This window comes from Ammospiza nelsoni, chromosome Z (assembly GCF_027579445.1).
Source record: "Ammospiza nelsoni isolate bAmmNel1 chromosome Z, bAmmNel1.pri, whole genome shotgun sequence".
Classification (NCBI taxonomy): Eukaryota; Metazoa; Chordata; class Aves; order Passeriformes; family Passerellidae; genus Ammospiza; species Ammospiza nelsoni.
This window is the reverse complement of record NC_080669.1, coordinates 1,936,287-1,962,565: the sequence shown is the minus strand read 5'-3', so window position 1 is coordinate 1,962,565 and position 26,279 is coordinate 1,936,287. Positions and strand designations below refer to the sequence as shown.

Here is a 26,279-nt window from a genome sequence, read left to right as displayed (position 1 = left end):
TTCTTAAGTAAAACCACTTGCTATTTCATAACTTCTCAAGTCAGATGGTTGAAGGGGGAAAGATATGTTATCTCCTGGTTTCCCCATATGCAAGTGTAGTTCTGTGAACCAATTATAACCTGCCAATCTATCCACAAAAGAACAATAGCAAAAAGCATGTCTCTTTCCACATTATTTATTATGAAACTGCCAAAGAGGACAACAACAACAACAAGAAGAAGAACAACAACAAAAAAAAAAAAAACAAAAAAAAAAAAAAAAAAAAAAAAAGCAAGCCTCTTTAGTCAGCTCTTCCTAATTAAATCTGTAACCCAGCACCAAAAAATAAAAGCAATAAAAGCAATAATCTTTGCTTTGTGACCACAAAAAAACAATTGAAGAAGAAAAAGGGCCAAGATTGCAAGATTGTCGCTTGGGTAAGAACTGAGAGCAGAATTCTTGGTGCTCTGCTCCCCCCACCTGGTGTGGAAGGGGGGAAATCACCCCTGTGTGCCATGGGTGATGCCCAGACCCCACAGCAATGGAACAAAGGTGACAAAGAGCAAAATCAATTAATTTCTTCTGCACTTGAACACTTATAGGGGTGGACCTTCCACTTCTTCACATTGTTGTTCCTCATCCTCTCCTTGTTACCTGACCTACCCAGTGACCTGAGGCAATGACAGGAAAATGCCTCCAGCTGTGTCTTCTTCTCTTTCCTCTCTCTCTCTCTGGCCACAATGTCTGCACTAAGAGGTTGTTCTTAGAGCCTCCAGTTTTGAATCACTCAGGCAAATGCAAGTTCACTTGCTCAGGCAAAAGAAGCATCTCCTCCCCAGCACTTCATGGTGCTCCAAACAGCTGCTCCTCACACATCAGTCAGGCAGATAAATCTCTGCTCCTACCTTAGGCAACATTTAAAAGGTTAAGCTGCACCCAGGAACCAAATCCTTCCCCTCCTTCTCAAGGTGACACACTGCTGAGATGAACAGCATGGGCTGGTTTGGAGTGGATTGAGGTCCTCTTGCAGCTTTCAGCATGGTCTAACCGAGCTCTCAAAGCCCTGAGGAAGAGTGGGGTGAGGAAGCTGCAGGGGGCTGTCGGTGTGCTGCTCACCAGCAGGGAGAGGCAGGGATTTACCACAGCCACACCTGGGCCAAGAAATTACCAGGGATCTCTGCAGCTGTGAAGGACTTGACAAACACCATATCTGAGAGAAGAACATAAATCTGCTTTCCTAGGAAGATAACAAAAGGCTGGAGAATGTTGGTTTGGGGGGGTGATCTCTTTGCACTCTTTCACCTTCACAGAGAGGCAGCCTGAGCACAGGCTGTGCTCAGTGCCCTGACCTTGGGATCCTCACCTGCCCAAAGGCATTTCTCCATTCTGATACTGGACTCTGAAATGCTGGAGCACACTGGGTTTGTTATGCCCAGCACTGTGCTTCCTCAGATATAAATTTCTTTTTTTGAGTTTTTTTTCCCCCCTTCAGCTTGGCAGTTCTGCTCCTCGTGCTTTGCCACGCCCGAGGTCTTTATCATTCCGCGTCGGTTCCCAAACTGATCAGAAATCCACAGATCTCCCGTGACACAGCCCCTGACATCAGGCTGGAACTAATTCCCTCATCCAGGAAATAGCTGGGACACGCAGCTACCGACGGTTGCTGTGGAGAAGGACAGAGCTGCCCGGCTATTCAAGGTTTTCCAAGCTAAGTCACATGCAGCAGAAGGGGAAGACAGCGTTCCTCCTGCCAGCTCCTGAGCTGTGCCCAGCAGCCTCTGTCCTTTATCCTGCTGCAGGACAAGAGGAGCACTGTGGATGCTTCCTGAGCCTGCCATGGTGGTGCTGCAGGACACCTCAAAGCCCTGTGGAGGTCATAATTTCCTATATTTGTCCTACAGAACAGATTTTTGAGCTTCAGATGGATGAAGCATCAAAGCAAGAGGGCCTCAGCCCCGACTTGGACCCGCTCTTGACGGGGCTGGGTTGGAACAATCAAAGTAGCGCGGACTCTCCATTCCTGAGGAACACGCATGGCAACGCCAGCCCAGAACTGGAATTTTCCAATCTCCTGCTAAAACAGAGCCGTGATGCCAAACCCAAGTGGTGTAACAAAAGAGAAGCAATAAAGGTGCATGAAACGAAGTCAAAATGAGAGAGGAAAATGGGAAAGAGAATGGGCAAATCCAGAGCAAAACGGTCAACACGTGTTTTGAGTCAAAGTGAAAAATGTTTTGCTGAAAGATTCGCCAAAACCAATACAGGTCTATGAAAGAATTCAGCTTTAATAAATCAGTGTTTCTCAGCAAAAAGGGGATTTGTGTTTCAAAAAATCCAACCACCTCTGTGTACAGAGCTCATCAAGTTCAGCTTTGTCGCAGGCATGTGAGTTAAAAACCTGAATGCATTTTGATTAGTGCATTTCTGGAGTGCAGTTTGTTCAATGGGTGCTTTGGGATAAAAAGGTCCATCCCAAGTCAGCTGAAGTCTGTGACAAGATTTCTTGAATTAGCCCTGGAGAGACTGGGAGGCTGAAGAACAGGATTAAGTAAATCCTCTATGGCTCTCTGAAAGTATTAATTATTAAATATGTATAAAAAGATACATTTTAAACAATTGAAATTATATTAATCATTTTCTTAATAATGAAATATTTTCATCTCTTAGAAATTAGCATAAGTGCTCAGCAACAGCTGTTCTTTTTTGTTTTTTTTTAATTTAAACCTGTTAATATAAGTCCTATATGTTAACACTTGAAAAATTTTCCCTCTGATGATGACCTCCAAGGAGCTGCAAGTACTTAGTCATGTGTCTAACCTGAAACCTTTTCAGGCCCCATCTGATATATGATTAGGTATCTCTCAGAGAGAAGAAAAGAAAAAGAAAAGAAAAAAAAAAGAAATAAAAGGTCTGGCAAAAGCCTTGGAGGTATGAAATGAAACGCACAGATAATGTTTCAGAAACTTAGACCCATGTGGTTTTTGAAGAGTGAAAAGCACTTGTGATCAAAGGGGAGAAAGTTTCAGGGGTTTTTAACAAGGCTTTTAGATTTTAAATCATGTATTATTAGTCTGGGCCACTCTTATTTTCATAAAGTCAAGACATTTCATACAATGTAATTTTGTACCCATAACACTGCTGAAGTTAAAATCCTGAACTTAACTGTACTTTAAAAGTTGTCCAGGTTGGCTGCTCTACTGAAACTAGCGAACATAATTTTAAAATTGAATTTACTGCGTGTGTTTTTCATGTATTTCAATAAATACGATTCCTCTTTACAGGCAAACAAAATGCTCAAAATACAGATTGAGGTTTCTTGAGACCGCAAATTAAAATTAACATTTTGAGACTTTCCAGCAGAGAGACTCCTAATCACAAAACAGGAGTGAGGAGCCTGAGCAGGATGGAGGAGATATCTCCTTTCTCAAATGCACAATTTGTCTTGGTGAGGACAAGAACAGCTTGAATAAGCACAGAGGTGCTGTGGTGTGGCTGCACGTCCAGGTGAGGAGGGAGAGGTGTGAGACACGCAGTGAGAGCTGTGAGCAGGGGTTTCGCCGAGAGCCCAGGTGCTGGGCAGGGCAGTTTTGTTGTCAGGCGCTGTGGGAATCCCTGTGTGAGAGCTTAATGCCATCCCCAAAGCAGGCAGAACTCGAGGACAACAGATTTTGTGGTGGGCTGAAGCTTTGAAACTGAGATAATGGGAAATTTCGGAAGAAACTTACAGGCAAAGGATGATTTGAAACAAAGGGCTTCAATTCAAGCCTTCTGCTCTCATGCAGAGCCTGTTTTGGTTTTTTTTTTTTTAATCCTCTCCCTTTTTCTGCCCCAAAGAAGAGACTGCTCCAAGGCCCCAGTGGGAGAGAGTGACTCACTCTAAAGCCACTGCACCAGGCAGCTGCTGGAGATGTGGACGACCAAGATGCTGGGCAGGGAGGCTCATTACTCACCACTTGCATAAATCTTTTAGCAAAAGCACTGAGGAGCCACAGCTGGTTCCTGTGAGATCCCGAGCACCTTCTGAGAGGGAGAGAGAGCTTTCAGTAACTTCTGAAATTTGTGGCACCCTGAAGGAGGGTAGTGCATGACACCCCTGCATTTCTCTACCCAAAGGCAGATGTGTCTGGCAAAGCCTGAGTCCTCTAGCCAGCAGTGTTCAATTAATTCTGATATTCCATTGTTTGTAATTAAAAGTGTTGGAGAGCTGTTCAGCCTCTACCAAATTGTTTTGGTTCTGTTTAGTCTTATTTTCTCTTGTAAAAAGCTTGATAGCCCTGAAGTGTCTATTCCCGGGTTGCAAAGTGATGAAATATTTATTCTCTATATACCAAGGGCAAGACTTCTCAGGAAAAGCCTTTATATAAAAGGCAACAACCCAGTACCTTTTGGAACAAATGGTATGTTACCACCAACTTTGCTAACTAAAACTTCTGGAAAGAACATTGTAAAGGCGCATCTTGCTTGAAAGCAGAGAAATTCACAAAAACAAACAGCAGGTTGGAATTTGTCCTAACTAAAGACTAGATTACAGGCAAAATGCTCAGTTCTTACCCCAGTCTTTTAGAGAGACTTATGAAATACACCCTCATTAAAGTCTTTTTTATCCACAACACTTTAAACAGGTCATAAACAATTTGGAGTAGGAACAGAAGGAGTGATATGACAAAATGCTGCTCTGCAGATTAGAGCACAGACTCCTGAACTTAAGTCCTTTTTCCTGTAACCAGTTCCATTAGGACTATTTCCACATGCAAAGTTTTGGAACATCATACCCACAAACTATAAAGGAAAATTAAAACAACAAACCAACAGTGTCTGAGAACAGCCAGACCATAATGTTGCAGCAGATGTCGGGATTTGTTCTCAAAGAGTAAGATTTGCTCACAAATGGGTCTTCAGTGCCTGAGCTGGAAAGATCTGCAGCTGCAGTAAGTTCATTATCCACAAAGATGGGGACAGTACAAACTGCACATTTCAAGTAGTTCTGAGTTACAGTCACTGGACTGAGTCCAAAAAACCTAAATATTCATAGTTAATGACCAAGTTCTGAACTTTTAACTCAACACAGTGTTAATGTCAGTCATGCTATTTGCAACAAGGAACTTCCTTGGACAGAGAGGCCTGCAGGGAAATAGTTGAGCTGTCCAAAGCCCCCTGTGCTGAGGCTGCATGTCTCAGGGAAGCAGGATATTCAGCTGGGGAGCTGGTGAACCTTTTGGGACAACAGGAACCCATTCAAGGAGAGGTTGCACCATAACAGAGCCAGGTGGCTGGCACTGAAGATAGAGGAGCTTACAGGACAATATCTGACCCCAAAAGAAAGCTGACAGGTGTGGAGGACATCTGGTTTAGATTGGTGAAGTCTACCATGTGAATGTGCCTGTGAAAATACCTGGAGGGAAACAAGCAGCAGTAAGAAAGGCACTTTAGACCACCCACTGGCCCATGAAACACTGAGTAAGAAAGAGAAAGAAAGTGATGGGACAATGTGCCTGGGATCCAGAGACAGGCCCCAAATTACTGGCATTGAGAGACCTGAAAGTGGCCAGCCTTGTTTGCAGCCTGTGAACAGCTTCTCTTGCTGCCATCCTTGGAGGGAGAATATCCATTGTTCACATTTAGGACATTTATCACGGAGCCACAGAATAGATGTGGTTGGAAAGGACCTCTGGAGATCATCTAGTCCAGCCTCCCAAGGCAGAATCATCTGGAGGAGGTGACATGGTCAGGTGATCTTTGAATGTCTGTGTGGTGTCCATTGACAAGATGCAAAGATACCAAGGTGTGCTCAGGCACCAAAATATGAAGCACGCACAGACTCACAGTCAAAACACTGCTCAGGCTGAAATCTTACCTTAAAACTCTGCCCGTCTTCCCCTGCCAATGTTGCTTTAAGACATTGACAATGTTGCTTTGACAACAACATTTTAGTTCCTGAAAACCCGCGCGCGCCACAAGAACTGATGCAAAACGCGCGACTGAGGAAACGCTTTCTCGCGGCGAGCATGCTGCAAACCACCACCCAGAAAATAAAAAATAATAAATGCTTACGTTCATAGCAGTAGGCATCAAACTTGCTATCGGGGTAAGGGAAGCCTGTCTGGTTCTCATAGCGATACAGGGTTCTCACCCCAAGCAAACCCCCGCCGCACTGGGGCCGCGCCACCGAGGCCGGGTAGCGGACGCTGCCGTCCGCCAGCCAGCCGTAGTCACACTGGTCAAAGCCGTTCCTCCAGGCCACGTAGAGGTTCCCCACGGAAGCCAGGACACCTCCTCGCTCCTCACACATCTCCCTGGCTTCCTCGAAGGTGAACTTCTGGGGGGCTGAGACGTGGACCACTTCATCTGCGGGAGGAAACATTAGAGAAAAAAGGTAACGAAGGCTGAGTAGCACGTTCCGCCATCGATCAATTGCAGAGTCCTGCAAGGTTGAGGATCTTTTCCCAAAATGCGAGTATTTTCTTTTTTCCTTAAAGAGAAAAATAATCAGATGCTGTAAACCAAGTGTTCCAGGCCTGGATTTGAAAGTTAAACTGCCACAAAGCATGAGCATTTATAAGCAAACTTTATGCCATGAAGCACACTATGGCTGGACACCGAGTCCCTTCCTTGGTCTCTAGCAGAGGTAACAGCAGCCCTGAGGCTCCACTGTGACCCCTGTAAGAGTAGAATTTGCAGCTCAATTGAGTAAATTAAATCCAGTCCATCAGAATGTACTTTTTCCATAAAGCAAATTTTCTACTTCTGCAAGCTTCCTATCTGGCCCTTTTAGGCATTGCTAGAATCTCGCCTCAAACACTCAAAAAACAGGAAATATTCTTCACTGTCTACCCTAGAGCAGTTTCTAATGTTGGATTTCCATCAGTTTTCCTCTTGTCCCATTTGGAAACAAAGGTGAGGAAATGCACAAGACGTGCTGCATGCACAAAGCACTCTTTGTGTGGAGAAGCTGAATTAGTCTACAATGTTGATAGCATAGTTCAGCTTCCAAAGAATAACAGTTTGTAAGCAATAGCCATCCAGTTGGACACTAAAACAAAGCAAATAGCACATCTAATATTTTGCTTCCAAGGAAAACCCCCATTGTGCCGTTGTCTTGGTTGCTTCATTCACACAAACACTCCAAAGAAAAGTCAAGCCTCTCATGTTCATGTCCTGGGAATGAAGCAGTAAAATGACCCTTTTCCAGTTTTTGCTTAGACTTCAGATGAAACCAGACAGACCTAAAATGAGATGCTTGTGCACAAAAATCAAAGTATTTGTTGCAAGACAGCGATGCCCTCCCTCAGCCCCAGCAGGCCAGGACACAACAGCCACTGTTGTGGAGAACACTGCTTTTCCACGCCAGCCAGTCTGTCCTACCCTTGCACAGGTCTGAAGGGAACACAGAAAAATGCAGACAGAAACTACATCACCCCGAGCAGTTTCATTCACATCAATATTACACTTGTTAGGGGCCTGAAAGGAATGCAAGTGTGAAAGGAGGCAAGGTGCCAGCTTTCTTTTTCCTCCTAGGTAGAGGCTCTGATTTGTTATTACAGCTGTAGCACCAATCCCATAGTGTAACTTGCTTTATGCACATTGTGTGCAGCTCCCAGCTTGGAGGTAGAGGGACAGACAAGGGAAGCAAAGAGCCGTTTGTCCTCAGAATGGCTCATTCAGCTCTTCAGACCACACAGAAAATGAGTATTTTGTGTTTTACATCCTTCTGGCATCTGCCCGCCAGCTCTGCTGCCATATCCAGCGCAGTGATGGGTGCAGCTATGCCACAGTCCTGTCCCAAAAGCAGCACCATGAAACAGGGGAGCAAAGAAAGGCCTCTCCAGAGCAGCCCTCTCTGCTCTGAGGATTGCTCACTGATTCTCTGACAGCAGCCATGATGTATATGAAAATTAATAGCTAAAATGCAATTTAATTGTAATTATTCAGCAGATATCAGTCCAGTTAGACAAGTGAGAAAAGTGAAGAAGAACAATGAATTTCCATGACTTCTGTTAACAAAAAAATAATTGCAGACAATCCCACAACATTTCCTATGAGATAAACTATAAAATATACAGGGAAATGGGTAAACAGTGCAAGATTATTAGAAAAGCAATTTCTCCATCAGGTGATTTGGATCACTGGTTCCAAATGGAGCTTGTACACCCCTTCATTAAAGTTAGTGCTATTTATTCATCTGGGCTGTCATCTGCCCTCAGCTAAGGCAGATAAACTTAGTGAGGGGTTAAATCTTGGTGTAAGATTTCCAAATGGTTCCTCTTTAAGCGAGGTCACTCTGCAGAGAACTGACTTACCCAAGCTGCACTTTCTAGGCAGAAGTCTGCCTCAGATTTGCCTTGGAGTGTGCCTGTGTCTGCAACAGTGATAATCCTGCACACTTAAAATATGAGTGTCATACCTTTCTCTGCACTGAATATATTCTACCGACCCCACATGGGCTTATTTTGTTCATCTGTCAAAATCAGCTGCTGTCAAACAAACACCGTCTTTGTCAAGGATTGTTTTACAAAAAAATGAAACCAAACCGACACAATTAAAAAAAAAAAAAAGGGGAAAAAAACCCCTTACATATTTAAAGAAAAACACATCTTAACCAAAACAATCCAATAGAGAAATCCAATGTATTTGACACATAATATTCAAGAATTTGTGACAATAACCTCACAAAGAAGGCAAAAAGGCAGCAGGGCAATAGGCAAAATTCCATCATATACCAATTAAATGTGCATTTATTTCAGGAATGCTAGTGATAAGATAAAGGGCAAAGATGTTAAAGCATGTAATCTTGTAATTGCTCTAGTTAGAGAGCATTTTTCTATGATTCCACAATTCTTATTTCTGAAAAAATCAAGTAATGGGCAAAAGTCATATTGCAAACAGCAGTAAATTACTCTAGGAGCTATGACTCCTCAATTTGTCCCTCCAGTTTGAAATAGATTCTCTGTGATTAAATGTGCACTTAACGTGCTTAATTGTTGGGATGAAATGTGGAAAACAAAGAAAGAGCTTAATAAAGGCCTTGCTTGATATGTGAATCCAGAAACACATGAAAGTTTGTTCTGCTTCTGCAAGCTTCTCAAACCACCTTACAAAAAAAAAATTAAAATATGTGAGTTTCCCTGGGGCTTCTTGATCTCCTTCACTTCTAGCATGTGGCTGAAACATCCTGACTCCTTCAAAGTATCAGAGACAAGGACTCAAGCCTTGCAAGGAATCTTCTTCTAAAATGCAAGAAAAGTAATTCTGAAGTTAATGAAATGTATTTAATCCACGCAGTCTCTACAATTTACTCCTGTTTTTGAAAGCACAACAGCTTCCATATTTAACAGCAGGACAGATCCCACCACACTCTTACAGTGTTTTTATTAAGATGACTGGAAGCCCCTCAATTTCCAAGCCAAAACCCTGAAAATAAGGAAATTAAAAGGGAAAACTCATCTGCTCGATAAACAAATGACATAGCCACCAACACCAGGCAGGGAAAATTCAATTCTGTGTGCGTTAAACAGCCACGTGCGTTGTTTTTATAGCTGGAGCACACCCTGAGTAACTCAGCAATACTCTGCAGGCAAAGCCCAGGGCTTAGGCCAGCAGATGAAGAAAAACTGGTTCAGCAGTACCAGGGGGTGGGGTGGAGAACGTGACAGTGTTTAGGCTGCAGACAATAATGTAATGTGTGTTATTGCTGGCTCCTGCTCCAAACCAAGCCTCAGGCTGATGGAGCAGCCTCAGCGGTCACTGCACTCCAAGAATCCCCAGGATTTTCCTCTCACATGTGTTTGTTTTGCTTGGTCAAAAGAGATACCTGGTGAAAGTCAGGCTTTTTCCATCTCTTTACAAAACATTGGGGCAGATGAAGAAGTCAGATTTTTCTCTTGAAGACAAAAGCTCGTTCATCTGCAATCCCTGAGGAAACCATTAAGTTCTACAAGAATCAGTTCTAAAAATCTTATCAGCTGATTTTACAGCAAGTTTCATTGCTTTGAATCACTTTCCTCAGGAGATGTCTGGGTGAGCTGGGCACACTGGTGGATGTGAATGTCATGAATCACACAACATAAAAGGAAGGTGGGAAGAAGGGCAGGCTAGAACCAAAGCCACCTTTGTTGACTGGGGTAGTGGTGCTGAGTTGATGGTTGGACTTAATGATCTCAAAATTCTTCTTACCCAGCCTTAATGATTCTGTGATTATTACTGTCCCATTTGGAATTTGGTGCTCATGAGCTTTACCTTGTGGTCAGGCGCCCAGATTCTACAGCCTTCACAGTCGTCCAAAGCCAGGCATTAGAAAATGCAGAGAGATATTGATTATACGAAAAGTCAGTCATTCCCATAGGAGGAAATGCTCGACTCTCACAATTACAAAAACGAAAAAACCAAACCAACAAAACGAAAAAAACCGAAAACTCAAAAACCCCTCAAAAAATCCCCCAAAAACAAAACCAAACCAAGACAAAAACTTTCCAGTGCTTTTTCATTTTAGTTCCGTTGTGATAGTTTTGTTTGAGAAGAAACACTACCTCCCACTAAGAATTTGAGAGATACTCTTTTTTCCTTTTTGTTTTTTTTTTTTTTAGCATAATGTGCCTGTGGTGAACTCCAGACCTATTCATTTATTCATTTGTTTCTGACACTTGGAACCCACCAAGTTCACCAAGCAGAGATGTCCTTTGGCAGTGTTAGAGCTCCTGGATTCTGCGAATACAGCTGGGTAGAGACAAGGGTCAGAGACAAAATGCCATCTTTCCTGATGTTTTATAGAGCATTCTAAGGGCATTTTCTCACCTGCCCCTATAACCTGTGGTTACTGCTCCTCACCTGGACACATCCAGCAGGTCAAATCCCAGGCAGTCATGAGGCACTGCCATCACAACTTTCTTTTCCTCAAAAACGTGGAATCTGTTCAAAACCTCATTCCTAGGACATGGTTAAGTGTGCAAAGAAACAGGAATACCATGACCACTTTGAGGACTAAAGCACTTACCCTACCCTCGTGCTTTGGGGACCAAGAACTTCCTCATCCCCCTCCTCTCTTTCTCTGCTGCTCAGGGCTGGTTCTCTGACACACCAGGGGAATAAAGAGGTGTCCTTAACAAAGTCACTAATTACCAAAACCACTCTGCAGGGCTGGAAAACCACAAACATCTAAGCAGCTCGCTCCAACTTTAAAGCAGGAGGCTGGACAAGATGAAGAAGTCTTTTTCTCTTGCACGTCAGAACAAGTCAGTTGATTCCTTTTGATGCACAAGCAGCAATGATTTAACTACACTTTCCTGAATGTCTTGAGTCTACTCTGTGCAGACCCATTGGCTGAACAGGAATCCTCTTGAGAACTTAACCCTGCATGAGGGGTTAAGGTGGATAAGTGTCCAGTAGAATGGAAAAGATGAGAATTCTACCACATGCCCTGAACTAGAGAAAAAAAACCCTAAGTTTTCACTGTGTCCCAGCTTTGAAAATTAACCTACTTGCTCCAGAATCAGAATAGACCCCAAAGAAGATCTTTAGCTGCCCAAAACACAGAAGAAACTTCTCACCTGAGGCCACATTTTAGACTATGATTCCTTTAATGATGACTATCACTCTCACAGAAATTTCCATGACAACAGCAAAACCGCATGAGAGTAGGTGGAAAGTATTCAAAGGACATCTGGTTTTGGTTTTTGTCCTTCTTCCCTGCTCTCCCTGTGGGGGGGAGGTGGTGCATGGAAGGAGGGCTGCACAACCTTCCCCACAGACACCCCAACAATAACTCTGCACGTGAGGGAGGCTTGTCAGGCACACATGGGCTCTGATTGCTCTGGCCAGCAGACAGTCCTGATGGGGTGGCTTGTGCTCTGGCTCTGCACAAGCTCACCCCACCAGTGGGCTTTGGTGGTGGCTCTATCTCCATCTCTGACACCAAATAACCACACTCCGCTTGTCTGAAGAGCTCAAACTCTTCCCCACCCAACACTCATCTCCATCCAAGGGATCACACCACAGGAGAGACCCCTTCAGCTGGTAAAGAATCCCCACTCAAACCTTTGCAGCTCAATCACTTTAAAATATTCACTCATAAATCACTTCCTGCAGTTAAAAGTACCCTAAAGGTTTCTGCTAGTGTTTGGTACACTGAAATGAGTGATGAAATACGAGGAATGTAAAACAGCTTGTAATAAAACACCATGCCTGGTACCTTTTTAATGATACTTTGACTCCAGGTTCTCATTTTTATCTCCAGGAGCTCAGAAATTTTCAGTCCTTCCCACAGTTATTCTTCTGACTGTCGCAGCAAAACTCATACTATTTAAATTAGAATTGTGCAGCCTTTAATCTCTCTGGCTTTCCTCAGAACAAGGAAATGGCAAGAGTTAGCCTAGATAACTGTTTTCAATTTAAGCTAATAGTTTGTGATTTAAGGAGAAATCCATGTCTCTGGCTAACTTCCTGATTCCACACACAGCCAAAAAGGAATAAAATCGAGATGGAGTTGCTCCTACAAATCCTCACTGCAAATACCCAAATTAGTACTGCAAATTCAATGCACATTTATTTTAAAATGTATTGCAAGAATTCCCACCACCATTTATAGCCTTCTGGGGTAACAGACCAACAGCAGCCAACAGACCAATAAGTGTTCAATGACTTCCATGGTGAGACCCTCATTATACCCCAAATTTTGATATCATTAGTCAGGCTTGTGCCATGAATAGTCATTCCACTGACACAGACCCTCCAAATAAGGACCTCTTTAGTGCAAGCAAGTCTAATAGACTTGGCATTGAATCATGGCAGGGTACACAGATATGAGCTTTAAAAGTCACATGGAAAAAGTTGTATTTAAGCACACCCTAAGTGCCATGGATTCATTTTGCTATGAATTAAGTTAAGGTCACACCTTGCAAGATCAACCTTTGGAGAACAGGGCCATCAGAAATCTGGCACAATTTTAGCTCTTGACCTGTAAGTTTCCTACCCACACAGCAGTCTAGTTTAATTCAACTTTCCAATAACTCCACTGACATTCTAAATTTCCATTTTCTGTGGGTGAGTTGTTATGAAGTATAAACTCACAGATGCTGTCTATCTCCTAACATGTGCCTGTTTCTCCTCATGCAAACATAATAATTTAACTCCTCTGCATGTCAGCAGAACCTACCTACAATGTTTCTATGCCCTGTACCCATAAACTCCTCCTGGAGCTCATAGAAGTTGTTGTCAGACCCCTGATCATTTTAAAACTTCTGAGAATATGAGAAAATAATAAAATCTCTCTCACATGCACACAAAAACCAACAAACAAGACAACCAACCAACCAAAAACACCCAAATTGAAATAAAACAAACAAAACAAACAAAAGGAACCCAAACCAAGCAAAAAAAACCCCAAAACTCAAAAGCAACAAAAGGGAAAAGCTGGGGAGTGTCTTTGGCTAACTATTATAACAATCTGGCATTAAACTTGTTCAATATAATGAATGCTATATAATTAATCAAATCACTACAGTATTGTGTTCTAGCTCATGTATTTCTTAGCAGCTGGATGTTTTCATATAAAAGCAGACCATGCCACCACAGTCCAGCTGCACAACAGTGGGACAGAAGTGTAGATGCATCCAGAGAGGGAAACCAGGTCATAAACCTTGGCAAATGCAATTTTATAACAAAGAAGAACCAATTAATGTCCACGAGAGAAATTGAGGACCTGTGAATTTTCATCCATGAGGACTGCACAGTCACTGCAGCCTCTTAGAGCCACACACCGGTCTGGTTCCAGGTTGTCCCAAGCACAGACCATAAGCCTCCGTGAAAAATGCTTCAGTTTTGACTCAAGCTTTATTTTTGGAAGTTTAGTGATAAATTTTGACCCTGAGAAACTGATGGCTCACATGCACCCAGGACAATCTGCTCTGCATTAGTTACACTTCTCTGTTCTTGAAGAGGGAAAAGAGCAAGAGATTGTTCTTCACCCAGGAATTATACAGGTTAGGTTTTTGGCTAAACCTTCTTTTTTTGTAGGCTAGGAAAGACACAAACTGAATTTAAAAGCAGTTTAGAGGAGATTCAGAATCCAATCCCATCAAGGACTGATGGAGGATCAAATGTCATGAATTGTAGATGTTCACAGGTGCTGCTTACTGGCAGATGTAAATGGGGCATAACTAAAATTAAGACAATGAAAAGCACTAACCAAACTCTGTCACTTAATTTTCAAGTTGAAGTTACAAATTCTCAAGTATAGATGTTTTCTGGAGGGTTTGCAATACCTGTGTTGCTTGTATTGCATAAATATCCAAGTGGTCTAGGACAGATCTTCAGCTACTAAAAACACTTACTGATTTCAGTAACTAAAATCTCTCCAAGTCACCAGCAGGAGAAAAATTTGCATGACCTAATCTATATATTATCTAAAACAGATTACAAACAAACATTGAGCACTTGCATTTTGCAATTGCTTTTTAAAAATATATGTACACCTACAAAGGCAGGCTTGCTCAGAGCCAAGGCTAATTTATTGTTCTGCTGACTTTAAGAGCACTAAATTAAAAGTGTAACAGCCAAGGACCATCCCTGAGGATGTTTAGTTAGGAATTATCAGGGTTTTTAGATAGGAGCTGTGGAACTGGCATGGAATAAAAACCTGCCAAACAGACAGCATTGTGACACACTCAGACCACTGTAGTAAGTGGAAAATATAACTTAGTCCTGGTTGTGAAGTACCTCTGTAATAATTTTACTAAACTATGCTCAGAAACTACAAAGATTTTTCATGTCTTTTTATTTCTGAGCCTGAGATGACCCATTATTAGAAAGATACTATTAAACATAGATGGCAATTCAATATCTGTCTAATTTTATGCCATGGACATATAAAAGCACTTAATCACATACTTTATGAACTGCAATACAGTTAGCACATGTACTACATCTATCTTTGTATATACTTATATATAGCATACATAGTTTCTCAAACATTAAATGCATTTCTTTGAAAATATTTTTACATAACATTCAAAAAACAAGACACTTCAACAGCAACTTTTGTGACATCTACTGCACTAACTATAGGCAGCTTGAACCCTGACTGCCTCTCTGTAGACTCCACACTGGCCTTTAATTAGGACCTGCAGGACCGCAAACTGTAGGTTCCCTCCATTTGGCAGCTCCCTTCAGATCCAGAGCAGCCAAAACCTATTTTAAATGGAATTTTCTCCCTCTCTGCTCTCCCACATTAGGCTCCCCAGTCACTTTTTAAGCCTTGCAGAGCACTTCCAGGCTTTGCAGACCCATCTCACCTTCCATGTGCTCCACGTAGCAATAAACATCATAAGTCTCGTTAGGGAAGCGGCGCCCATAGGTCCTGACTCCTTTCTTTCCCATCTTATCTCCAAAGCAGCCAACTCTTGGATGTCTAATTGGATACCTGGAAATGCAGAAAATTTATCGTTATGACCCCTTAGGATTTCAGCTTTTGTATTTTTCAAATCCTGTACTGCTTTAGGGCGTAGCTCTGAGCTCCACATAGAGCGTGAATTACTGTCTTCACATTTTGGTCAGACAACACAATCCCTCTGGGCCTGAAACTCAAGGACAGCCTCAGGCCCTGAAAGTATAAACAGTATAAAAAGTATAAACAAAAGTATAAAGTGGGTTGGGGGGGGGGTGAGAAAATTGGGAGTAACTTACTTCATTACCTGAAGCTGTAATTGGAGGATTGACCCCTCATATGCAAATGGACCAAACTTATAATTGTGTGATAAACTTGTGTCCATTGTCCATTTTGGGTGCAGCCTCTGGGAAGCCTCTGACTGCCCAAGATGCACCTTTTGAAGGCCTTTAATAAGTATCCACTTTATTTCCTTAATCTTATCCAGCCTCTGTTCCAGGCAGCCACTCCAAGGCACCAATTGTGGCAAAACAACAGTTTAGGTCTGCACAGGCCAGGCACACAAATTTTGGGTAAAAACGTGGAGGGGCATTTTGAAAGCCTCACCTGACAGTCTGGTCAGACACCCATCCAGCATCACACTGCTCAAAGCCATCCTCATAGGCTGCTTTCAGCTGCTCTGGGCTGGCCATGACAGCACCATTGTCCCGGCAGGTCTGGTGGGCCTGGGTGAAATTCAGGGTGTACCTGCTCGTGGCAGCCCGGTAGTGAAACACAACACCTGGAAGGCAAACAAAAACGCATCAGAGGCACATTTTGGGTTGTTTCTACAACCATCACCACTCTGTAAAACAAAAACCACCTGTTAGTAGCACATTTTGGCTTGTATCTGCAGCCATCACTGCTCTGCAACCCAAAAACCCCCTGTTAGTGGCAAATTTTGGGTTGTTTCCACAGCTATTGCCACTCTGAAACCCAAAAAAACCCTGTTAGTGGCACATTTTGGATTGTTTCCACAGCCATTACTCTGTAACCAAAACTCCCTATCAACGGCACATTTGGGGCTGTTTCTGCAGCCATCACCACTCTGTAACCCAAAAACCTCTATCAGTGGCACATTTTATGCAACCATCACCACTTGTGATGTTGTGATGGTTGTTTCTGCGGCCATCACCACTCTGTTTACCTCACCTAGGTGTTGTCACAATGCTGAAAACAGGTGGGCAAAATGAAAAATAGTACAAAAATGTGAGATATCACGGTATAAATTCTGTTCCCCCTCTAGTGGCTGCTACCAGTAATGACAAAATACCCCCAAAAATGTGCTTTTTTTAAAGCAGATTTGCTAATCAGTGATGGGCCTGGTGTCTGTTTCTACTCATCAAAGATCACTACAAATACATCATTCATCATTATATAGATTTTAGTCATTTTTCCATAGCCATATTTTGCTGCACACACCACAGATGGTACAAGCAAAACAAAGCATTTTTATTTGGGGTTTTATTTGGGGTTTTTCTGGTTCTGAAAAGGACCTCGACAATTTCAGCAGCTTCTGGAGCACGTCAGACCTTTGGAGAGGGAGGCCTGGTGTGAAGATGGTTTTGTTTAAAGCAGGATCTGTCTAGAAGCCACATTCTGTTTTCTACACACAGACAATTCCCACTGAATCTGACAACAGCTGGAACAAACCATAAAGGGCGCTGAAGTGGCAGAAAGCAGCCATCCCACCTTACAAAATCATTTCCCCCTATTACCACTGTCTTTTACACTTTAGCATCAAAGGCCTGTCCCTTGCAATACCTAATTGCACTCTAAAATCCTCAAAAGTGTTCCAACACCATAAAACAACCAGAGAATGGAAACAAAACAAAACAAAACAAGCCCCTAAACCATTGAATGTTCCTTTTCTCTGATGGTTTTACTGGAGTACTTCATGAATGAGGAAACAGCGTAATGTAATATAGTTTGGGAAAATAGTAATATTGTAGCAATAATTAATTTTACAACAAGTCTTTGCTGTTAGAGCATTGTTGAAAGATAAAGAAAATCTAGTTCACAAGCAAATAGAAATACAGGTCACTTAGCAAATTGTTGATGCAAGAATTTCCTACTTATTTAGAAATCTTTTTCTCAGGCAGACAAATTCAGTAAAGTCTTGCCAGCCACCAAAAATCTGCATATGGCCAAGAAGCAGAGAGTTCACATTTTTCTTCTTGTCATGATTCACTAAGAAATTAATGCAGAAGATATTATCTGAAAACTACTCAGCCATCAGACATCACTTTTTATCAAAGCCACTTGCAGAGAAACGGGAAATAAAAGAGGAAAGGCTGGGAATCCCCATGTTTCACCATTTAACAGGGAGTCACACAGCAGCTGCAGCCACTAACTGGAAGCTTGCAGACCCCCAGCATCCCTATAAAATGCCTTTCACAACGGACAAAACCCATCACAAACAGCTCCTTCCAAGCAACAGTGCAATTTCAGCTTCAGACGGATCCAAATGTTGTTTGGCAGCAGTGACAAGTGAAGAATACACCCCGGAAAACTATGTCTGCGTTTGTATCATTACATTAAACTTTCCAGGTGCCTGAAATTCAGCCATTAAGGGTGTTAAATTGTTAGGTTATTTCACTGCATTATTTGGCTCGGGCCCCACTGCACCGTTCCAAACAATTTCTGGGCAGGTTTCATGAGCAAGCAGAGAACAGGGACAGCTTCCAAAGGGCATCTTCATCCTGTGCTGGGAGCCAAAGGAATGCTTCAGTGGGGATGGGGACACCCTGCTCCCCACAGCCCCACACCCCAGAACGCACAGTTAGCCAACATCAGCATTTGAAACTTAAAATCGCCAAAATATTATCTGATTATTAATATTTTTTAGCATGTGGTACGCATAAAAATATTTAATATATTCAGAATTTAGTAGCAGTGGTTGAAACTGTGAGCAGAACACCTGCTGGTATAAATGAGGATTGCTATATTAGTAGCACAGTAGTAAATAAAAATAGGATTTCAGGCAGCCCGCTGGCTGTTATGGATCTAGAATTTTAAAATGGACAACTTTTACAGAGCTCCCAACAGAAGCAGATAAAATATTTATCCTGTTTCACTGTGAACCCATAATAATAGTCACAAGCTGTGCATGTGGCTACTCTATTTGTTATTTTTGAACATATAAAAGCATTTCAAAACTTTCTTTTTTATAACATTGGTGTTTATGTACTAAAGCATGTTTGATTCTGAGTCAGAAATATCCAATTACATGAAGCAGTTTGTTAATTCAGTTTGTTGTTTTAATCCAAATTAAAATGTATTTTGTGTGAATTTGGATTAATTGTCTCTTTTCTACAAATTTTTTTTTTTTTCAAAAATTGTTAAAGGGATAGTCTATGACTTCAAACTGGGCACAAGAGTTTCTGCTTCTCAGTGCAGCCACCAAAAGCTTTGTTACCTTAGAGTGGATGGCAACATATTTCTGTAAAGCTGTATTTTTGTTAAGCTTCCCGCTGCTTAAACACACGAGTGTATTTTTCACAACCAGCTGTTTCACCTCTCATTCCTTCCATTTTTTTTTTTTCCCCCACGTTGGAAGCACCACCTGCCCTTCCTACCCTCGGCGTGACACCTGAAGGAGGCAGGACTAAAGAGTTAAAAATCCCAGCCAATTTAAAGTGGATTTCGCCGAGGCAAAGAAGAGCCTTTGGTCATTTGTAAATCCTGGAAAGGAACTCGGGGAATGCTTTGTTCTCCTCGCCCTGATCCACAAGGTAAACTTCACCTATTCTCTGAGCTGGAGGCTCCTCCGTTTCCAGCGAGGAGCTAATGGACATGAAAGAGCCTCCGAGGTGAATGGGAAGGAGGACTCGCTATGCATAAGCCTGTGCAACAGCTGCAATAATTAGAAGACCCCTGGGGCTAAGAAGATTAAAGTGCAGGACTTTCATTGTTTCAGTTAGACAGAGAGAGGGGGAAAAACCCATTGTCCCGGTCTTTGCACTTTAAAACATTTGTAAAGGAATTTTTTTTCTCTCCCCCCCCTCTTTGTCTATTTCCTCCCCGAAAGAAAAGGCAAGAAAGGAGTTGTCCTTGGAACAAATAAAGCAACTGGAAAACAGACTACAGCGGTGTAATGTTGCCACTGAACATCTGGCAAACAAAGTCGGTGTAATTACAGGAAGGAGTAGCAGCAAGAAGGAGCACTCATAGGAAAGCAATTTGTAGCATCCAAAATTCACTTCTGTCAGAGCAAGGGTGAACGTCTTTTCGTCGTTGATCTCACGTCTTAGAGCAGAAAATAAAAATGTGAGGCATTTCATTTTTAAGGAGCAAGGGTTTCCGTGGGTAAGAACCCGGTTGCATGGTTACACCCCTTTGGGCTGCTGCTTTATTGTGTATCATGCATCAAAACCCTGTGGAACTGCAGGGGAAGCTGGTTTATTAGCTCCTGGTATGGCTAATAAATTATAGTTCACTTTCACTAGCGAGCTCACGCTGCTGCCTCACGCAGTGTTGGATGTGGCAGCTTCTGAGCCTCAGCGGCTGCCTCACACAGCAAATACCTAAAGGGAAAAGATTGTGATGGCAGAGCTTGTTATCCTGTTAATTTTTGTCTCCAGACCTTGGGCACTGTGGTGCAGACCCCTGAAATAACCCCAAGCCCAGTGCCAGAGCTACCACACAGTTCAGATCACAGTTCAGATCCTCCCTGGGCTTGATGCAGAGGGCAATTTACATTACAAATACACCCCAAAAATATGGGTTACAGGGCTGAGCACTGTCTGAGAGGAAGGAATAGGGCAGCTTTTTCAGTTCTGTGCATGAATAATCCGTTTGTCTCTCTCTCTAGGCTCTGCACCCATCCTCTGATGCCTGTCTTGAGCTTTGGCAACCTGAGAAGAAGAGGCTTGCCTTGCCAAAGGCCTCAGGGAGCTCAGGGTGGGAGGGAAAGTGCCTTCCCCGGCCCTGCTGGGGCTCTCCAGGGACAGGCACCAGCTCACAGGTGCTCCCCTGGGCAGGATGTTTGTGCCCATCCTCACCGCACACAGGTGAGGGGGCACAGGGCCTCCTCTGAACAGCTCCAGGTGATGAGAGGCGGGATCAATGCTGAGCTTCACCTGTGGCTTTTGTCCTTTATTTCTCTCCCGCCACAGCTCCTGCACCCAGAACCACCCCAGCCTGTCCACCAAACTCCCAAACTCTCCAAGGGAAAAACAGCAGCTTGGCCAGGACATTTCCTTCCCTCTTCCTGGCACGCATTGCATGTAGACCCTGGGTCTTTACCACCCAGAAAATACATTTCCCTCTGCCATCCTTTGGTGGGCCATACCAACTGTGCTCTTCCCTTGCCAGGAAGATTCCTCGGGATCCATTAGGCAGGAGAGTAAAGAACGAGGTGAAAAATGCAGCAGCCCGTGATAATTTACACGGAAGTTCAACATCAAGAGGTGGTAAGGTTTCAAGACAGGTGAGTCCAAAAGATTAGGTAAAAGCACCTCTTCAAATGCCTGCTTAAGAGATAAAGAAGGGGATTTCTGCTGCAGAGAGAACAGATCAATTAGGTTGTCAGCACACAATCTCTGAGTGGCAGCGTTCCCACTTCGGAAACAACTTTCATTTATTATCATTAAAATGCTTGTAGGAAAGACAAGTTTGCATAAAAATGAAAATGTGAATTACCATCTACTGCTGCCTCCCTAAGTCTTGTTTCTTTCCATTAAAAAGATCAGTATCTTAAGCCTCGGATTGTCTTTACAGGCATTAAAAAGAAAATACACCCAAAGAAAGGAAAAGAAGTCTTTCAGATTTGCAGCAGAATAAAACAGAAACTGAGAAAATGAGGCCCATGAAAAGAGTGAATTCCCAAAATATCAGTTAGAAAAGAATAAAGAGCTCTCACTTTTGGCAGAAAAATATTCACTGAGGAGCTATAACAAAAGAGTAAGTAAACTAGAAGGATCCTGTTTTCTACTTTGATCCCTTTAAATCAATTATCTCCAAGGAGGAGAACAAAAATCAGCTCAAATGAGTGGTTTGTTCTGACTTCTTAATATTGAATACGTTGGGTGATACATGTTCTTCTTAATTGCCCAATATCCTAGCACAAAACAAGTGTTTCACCAAATATTCAGAAATGTTCCAGAATGAAAATTACTGTGTCACTTCATTTCTAGGTCAGATTTTTACAAGGTAGCTCAAATGTATTTTATAAAAGCGGACTTCATTACAAGTAGAGAGAAGGAATAAATGTGACACAGAAAGGTACAGCAATCCTTTTCATAAAATCCTTCCTGGAATTCAACTCACCCAAGGTAGCTTTGCCTAAAGGCTACAAGCTGAGTCTAAAGGAGTCTTCTATAAATCTCCCTAACTGGTGACCAGGGATATTTAATGCAGAGAGCTTACCTCACCCAGGAATATCCAAAAGCTGAGAGGCCAAGGACTCCCAGTGTGAGGCAGTTTGAATTCTGGGCTTAGAAACAGCAAGAAAGGTTAGAAGAAAAGCACAACACACCACAGAGAGATGAAATTACAGAATCTTACAAAGAGTTGCTCATGAGACAAAGGGAAAATTTTGGAGGAACATGCACAGAAGGCAGAGAAGAGAACACGTGGAGGTGAAAATGAGTATGAATGACTTGTTCTACATATCCAGGACTGGACTTGGGTGATCCTAGTGGGTCCCTTCCAACTCAAAATATTCTAAGATTCTTCATTCCTCTCCTTGTGAGAAGCTGAAGCATCTAACACTGCCATGCTGTCAGATCCACTTTGAACACAAAATATCCCTGTCTGGGAGGTCAATGTAATTATAGCAGCAACCAGGGTGCCAGGAAAGCATTCTCCGTGATTAATGACAGGAAAGGGGGTATCCAGTGTGAGGAAAGTGCCCCTCCACTGATCCTGCAGAGCTGCCTGCCCCAAGCACAGCCCTGCAGGCCTTAATAATGAGTAAGGCAAGCACCTGGCTGCCCCAAACTTCCTGCCTGGGCTAAAATTAAGCGTTTCCCTCCTCCCTCTTACAGCCTCACCAAGTGCAAAACGCCAAACTGATCTCAGGGGTGAAGTGTAGAGAGCACCTGGCCCCTGAGGATGGGCGCTCTCTGCTGAGCTTGGGCACAAGGCTCAGCACGTAACGGGGAGATGTGCAATGCCAAAGGAAAAGTGGATCAAGTAACCCAAGGTGTCATCCTTCTCCTGCCCCTTGCTGTGACTTTCCCAGAGCCCCAGGGCTGTGCACAGCAGAACACAACTGCTCACACCCTTAGAATTAAATGGGCCAATTCAGGTCGTCTGCTCTAAGATGAGACATCTGAACAGATACTCACATCAAAATATTTGATCTCTGATGCACACCAAGCAGCCAAGCGGTGCTCAGCAGACAAAAGATGACATGTGAACTCACAGTGTCTTGATGATGTCTCCGAGACAGAATCATGAAATGGTTTGGGATGGAAGGGACCTTAAAGATCATCTATTTCCAAATATAAGCAGCTATTGATACCCCAGTAGCTTTCATCGTTAATTCCTATAATCAAGGCAAAGGAAAGCCACAGAATTACATCAATTTCCCAGATCCTGTCATTGTTTAGAAAACTCTCACCTGTCAAAAAATGATCTAGCAGAAATATGCACTGCAGAGACAAAGTGTGATGAAATGTGTCTTCCTTGTGAAGGATAACTAAAATAAGCAGCTGTGCTTAAATGGTGGCTTAACCAGGAGCTCACCCATGGATAATGAAAATCTACAGACATTCAAAAAACAAATGGGAAAAACCAAAGCCAAATCTGTTCAGGATAGAATACCCCAAGTCTCTGTGTGGGTAATTCCATCGCTGAGAGGTCTCTGACAGCAACAGGGTAAGTGTTTAAGTTTGCCCTTTGATATCAGCTGCTTTCATTGGAACAGGACTCTGGGACAGGCAGATCTTTTGTCTGAACAGTTTGTTGCTAATAACATATGAGTCTGACGTCAGAAGTTCATTTGGCATCTAAAACAGCAAATTAACTGGATATTTGCGTACAAGTTATCAAATTTGTCTGTTGTGATAGCTAAACAGAAAAAAACAATTAAAAATAGGTTCACAGTTACAGCTTTTGTACAGTCTTGGGCTTGAGACCCAGCCAAAAGAAATAATTAGGCATTAGAAGTTCTACTTCCAATGACTAATATTCACTATTCAGCTTAACCCAGGAAAATCTGTATGCTACCGAGAAAATTATCCTTCCTCAGAAATCCCACTTTTTGTTCACAATACATTCCATCACTGGTAAAATACATTAATTTGATGCACAGTGTGTTCAATAGCAGTTTAGTATTCCCAGCACAGCTAAAGGAGAGAAATGGCAATTACAGTAATTTTATCCAAGTTATCTTTCCCAGCCATCTATTACACTATAAAGGTTAATTTGAAAAACAAGCTGGCCAGCTGTCTAATCTTATCTTCCTGGGTTCATTGATGCTGCATTATGCTTTCTGTTTGAAAGCTTAAAATTAGAGATTGTCTATAAAACAAAAAGAGACCCCGAAAATACCAAGAAAAAAACTCTTAAATTGGTTTAAAAATACCCAAAGAACCAGAAAAAAAAACCCCAAACCACAAATTCATCATAATGGCAAAAGTGAAATTACACCTGCTTCAGTAGAACTCTTCCAAAAAGTTTTGGCCTACTTAATTTGAGCATAAAATGAGCAGAATAAAAAAACTGGTGATAATTTTACCAGAGCTTCAGCAGCCCCAGCTCCACCCAGGAGAGCTGACCAAAGCACAGTGCTGAACCAGGGTATTCCTCAGCTCTGGAATTAGCTCAGTTAACAAGGAAATACCTCCCTGCACCCCAGTCAGGACAGGATGAACAAAGGGGGAGAACAATCTCCTCAAAAGGTGCCACTTTGGGGTGCAGGTCCAAAGAGAAACAGCAGAAATAATTTGTGTTCGGGACAAAAAGTTTTTTTTTTTGGCTTAATAATAAAAGCTGAAATCATAGGAAATCATAAAGAACATAAAGAATAGAGCAGAAGATTTGAGCAGCAACATTCCCACGAAGTTCTTCTGAGTCTAATAAATGCCATTTGCTTACATAATGAAGAAAATTGAGAATGGATGGCACAAATGACGGTCTAGCAAACCAATTTTCCACTTGGATCAAGATTTAGCTTTTTTCCTCTCCTGAAATTCTGACATTAAAGCACTCATGGAAAAGAACAGTTGCAGAAAGAAAATGCAGCCTGTGAAGTTTTCATTGAGGTAAAATAATAAATCTAATCAGTTCAACACTTTGCAGTGTTTTTGCAGGAGCAGCAACTACAAAAGCTGCAGTATCACCATAAATCATCTGATATTTTATTGTCATAAACATCTGCAGCTCCTGGATATAGATATGTAGTCAAGGGAACACTTGAAAAGGGGTAAGGAATGCCAGGTACACTCGTTATGAAGTAATGTTCAAACCAGGATTTCTTTTGCTTTTGTCATTAGGACCTAACAGTTTATGAAGTTATGCAGACATTAATGGTTACACTGATTTACTGTATTTCCAAATTAAGGCCACACCTTCAAATCCTTTCATTGAATCAACGCCAACAGACTGTTCACATTAGGTTAGGCAGATTGGAAGAACAATACAGTGTTAAGCTCACCAAAAAACCCTTAGCCAAAGCCATGATTTCCAGCAGCAGATATTAATGTTTGCTTTGGGATTTATTCACCTGAGTAAACACTGAACTTCCAAAGAACACCGAGCTCCAAACGGGCATGCAAGGCAGGGCCCAAAGCAAGATCCATCCACACAGCTCAGTGCTGTTGTAAGCACAGGCAGAAACCTGGGTCCAGAACGTGCCTGTGCATGGCACAGGGCCCGGGTTAATGCCCTGCCTTTCAGCACAGCCCGTTAGGCCGGGCTCAGTGCCAGCCTGACGGGCTCTGGAGCAGTCTCTGTGCCGTGCTCCCCCAGCGCGTTCCCAGGGGGGAAACACCCACACATCACACGCAGCGCTGGCCACTCGCTCTTTGGTTTTGCTGAAACCCATGGAGCACACCACAGAGGGGCTGGGACAAGCCCTGGGGTGCTGTGACACCAGCCCTGGGGTGCCCAGGTGGCCACGAGGCCCATGGCCCCTGGGCTGTGCCAGCCACAGGGCAGTGACTGTTCTGTGGGAGCACATCAGATCCCAGGAGAGCTCTGGGCCACCCACAACAACAAACTGAGGGGCTGGAGTGTGGCCAGAGAAGGGAATGGAGCCCCAGGAGGGGCTGAGGGAGCCGGGAAGGGGCTCAGCCTGGAGCAAAGGAGGCTCAGGGGGCCCTTGTGGCTCTGCACAGCTCCTGCCAGGAGGGCACAGCTGGGGGGAACGGGGACAGGAGCAGAGGGAAAGGCCTCAGGCTGGGCCAGGGCAGCTCAGGGTGGGCATCAGGAAATGATGAACTGCACTGAAAGGGTGGTCAGATATTGAAATACACTTGCAGAGAAGTGGGGGTGTCATCGTCCTTGGGAGAGTTCCAAAAATGCTTGAATGTGGCATTTGGGGACCTGGGTTAGTACTGAATATGGCAGTGCTGGGTTAAAGCTTGGACTTGATAATCTTAGATGTCTTTTCCAACATCAACCATCCTGAAACTCCTATCTCTTCTCTCTCTCAACACATAGGCTTCTCCCTCTCAAAATTTTGGAGACTATTTCCTAATAGAGATGGCAAGCAAACTGTTATCACTGCCTGCCCCACATTTAGCAAACACCTCCCTACTTATTTTCTTGCAGATGAGTTTTTTTCTCACAGATGAGTTTTCCTTCTGCCCATCCAAAATTTATTACTGGGAAAAAAGGAGCACTTCCTTAATGCTTGATATTTGTTTCCCAGAAAGAGTGGCTCCCACTTTTGGGGACATCAAGACAGGTCAACCACAGCTTCAGCGGCTTCTTTACA

The 26,279-nt window shown here is 42.9% G+C and overlaps 1 protein-coding gene across 1 annotated transcript in view; it reads right to left on the bottom strand.

Moving 5' to 3' along the window:
• Window positions 1-26,279, bottom strand: part of VCAN (versican) — a 99,275-nt gene that overhangs the window by 59,121 nt on the left and 13,875 nt on the right. The window contains exons 4-6 of the mRNA XM_059492480.1: window positions 15,959-16,133; window positions 15,261-15,388; window positions 6,031-6,324 (exon numbers count right to left, since the gene is read on the bottom strand). Of these exons, the coding sequence (XP_059348463.1) occupies window positions 6,031-6,324; window positions 15,261-15,388; window positions 15,959-16,133 (597 nt within the window). The remainder of the gene's footprint in view (window positions 1-6,030; window positions 6,325-15,260; window positions 15,389-15,958; window positions 16,134-26,279) is intronic.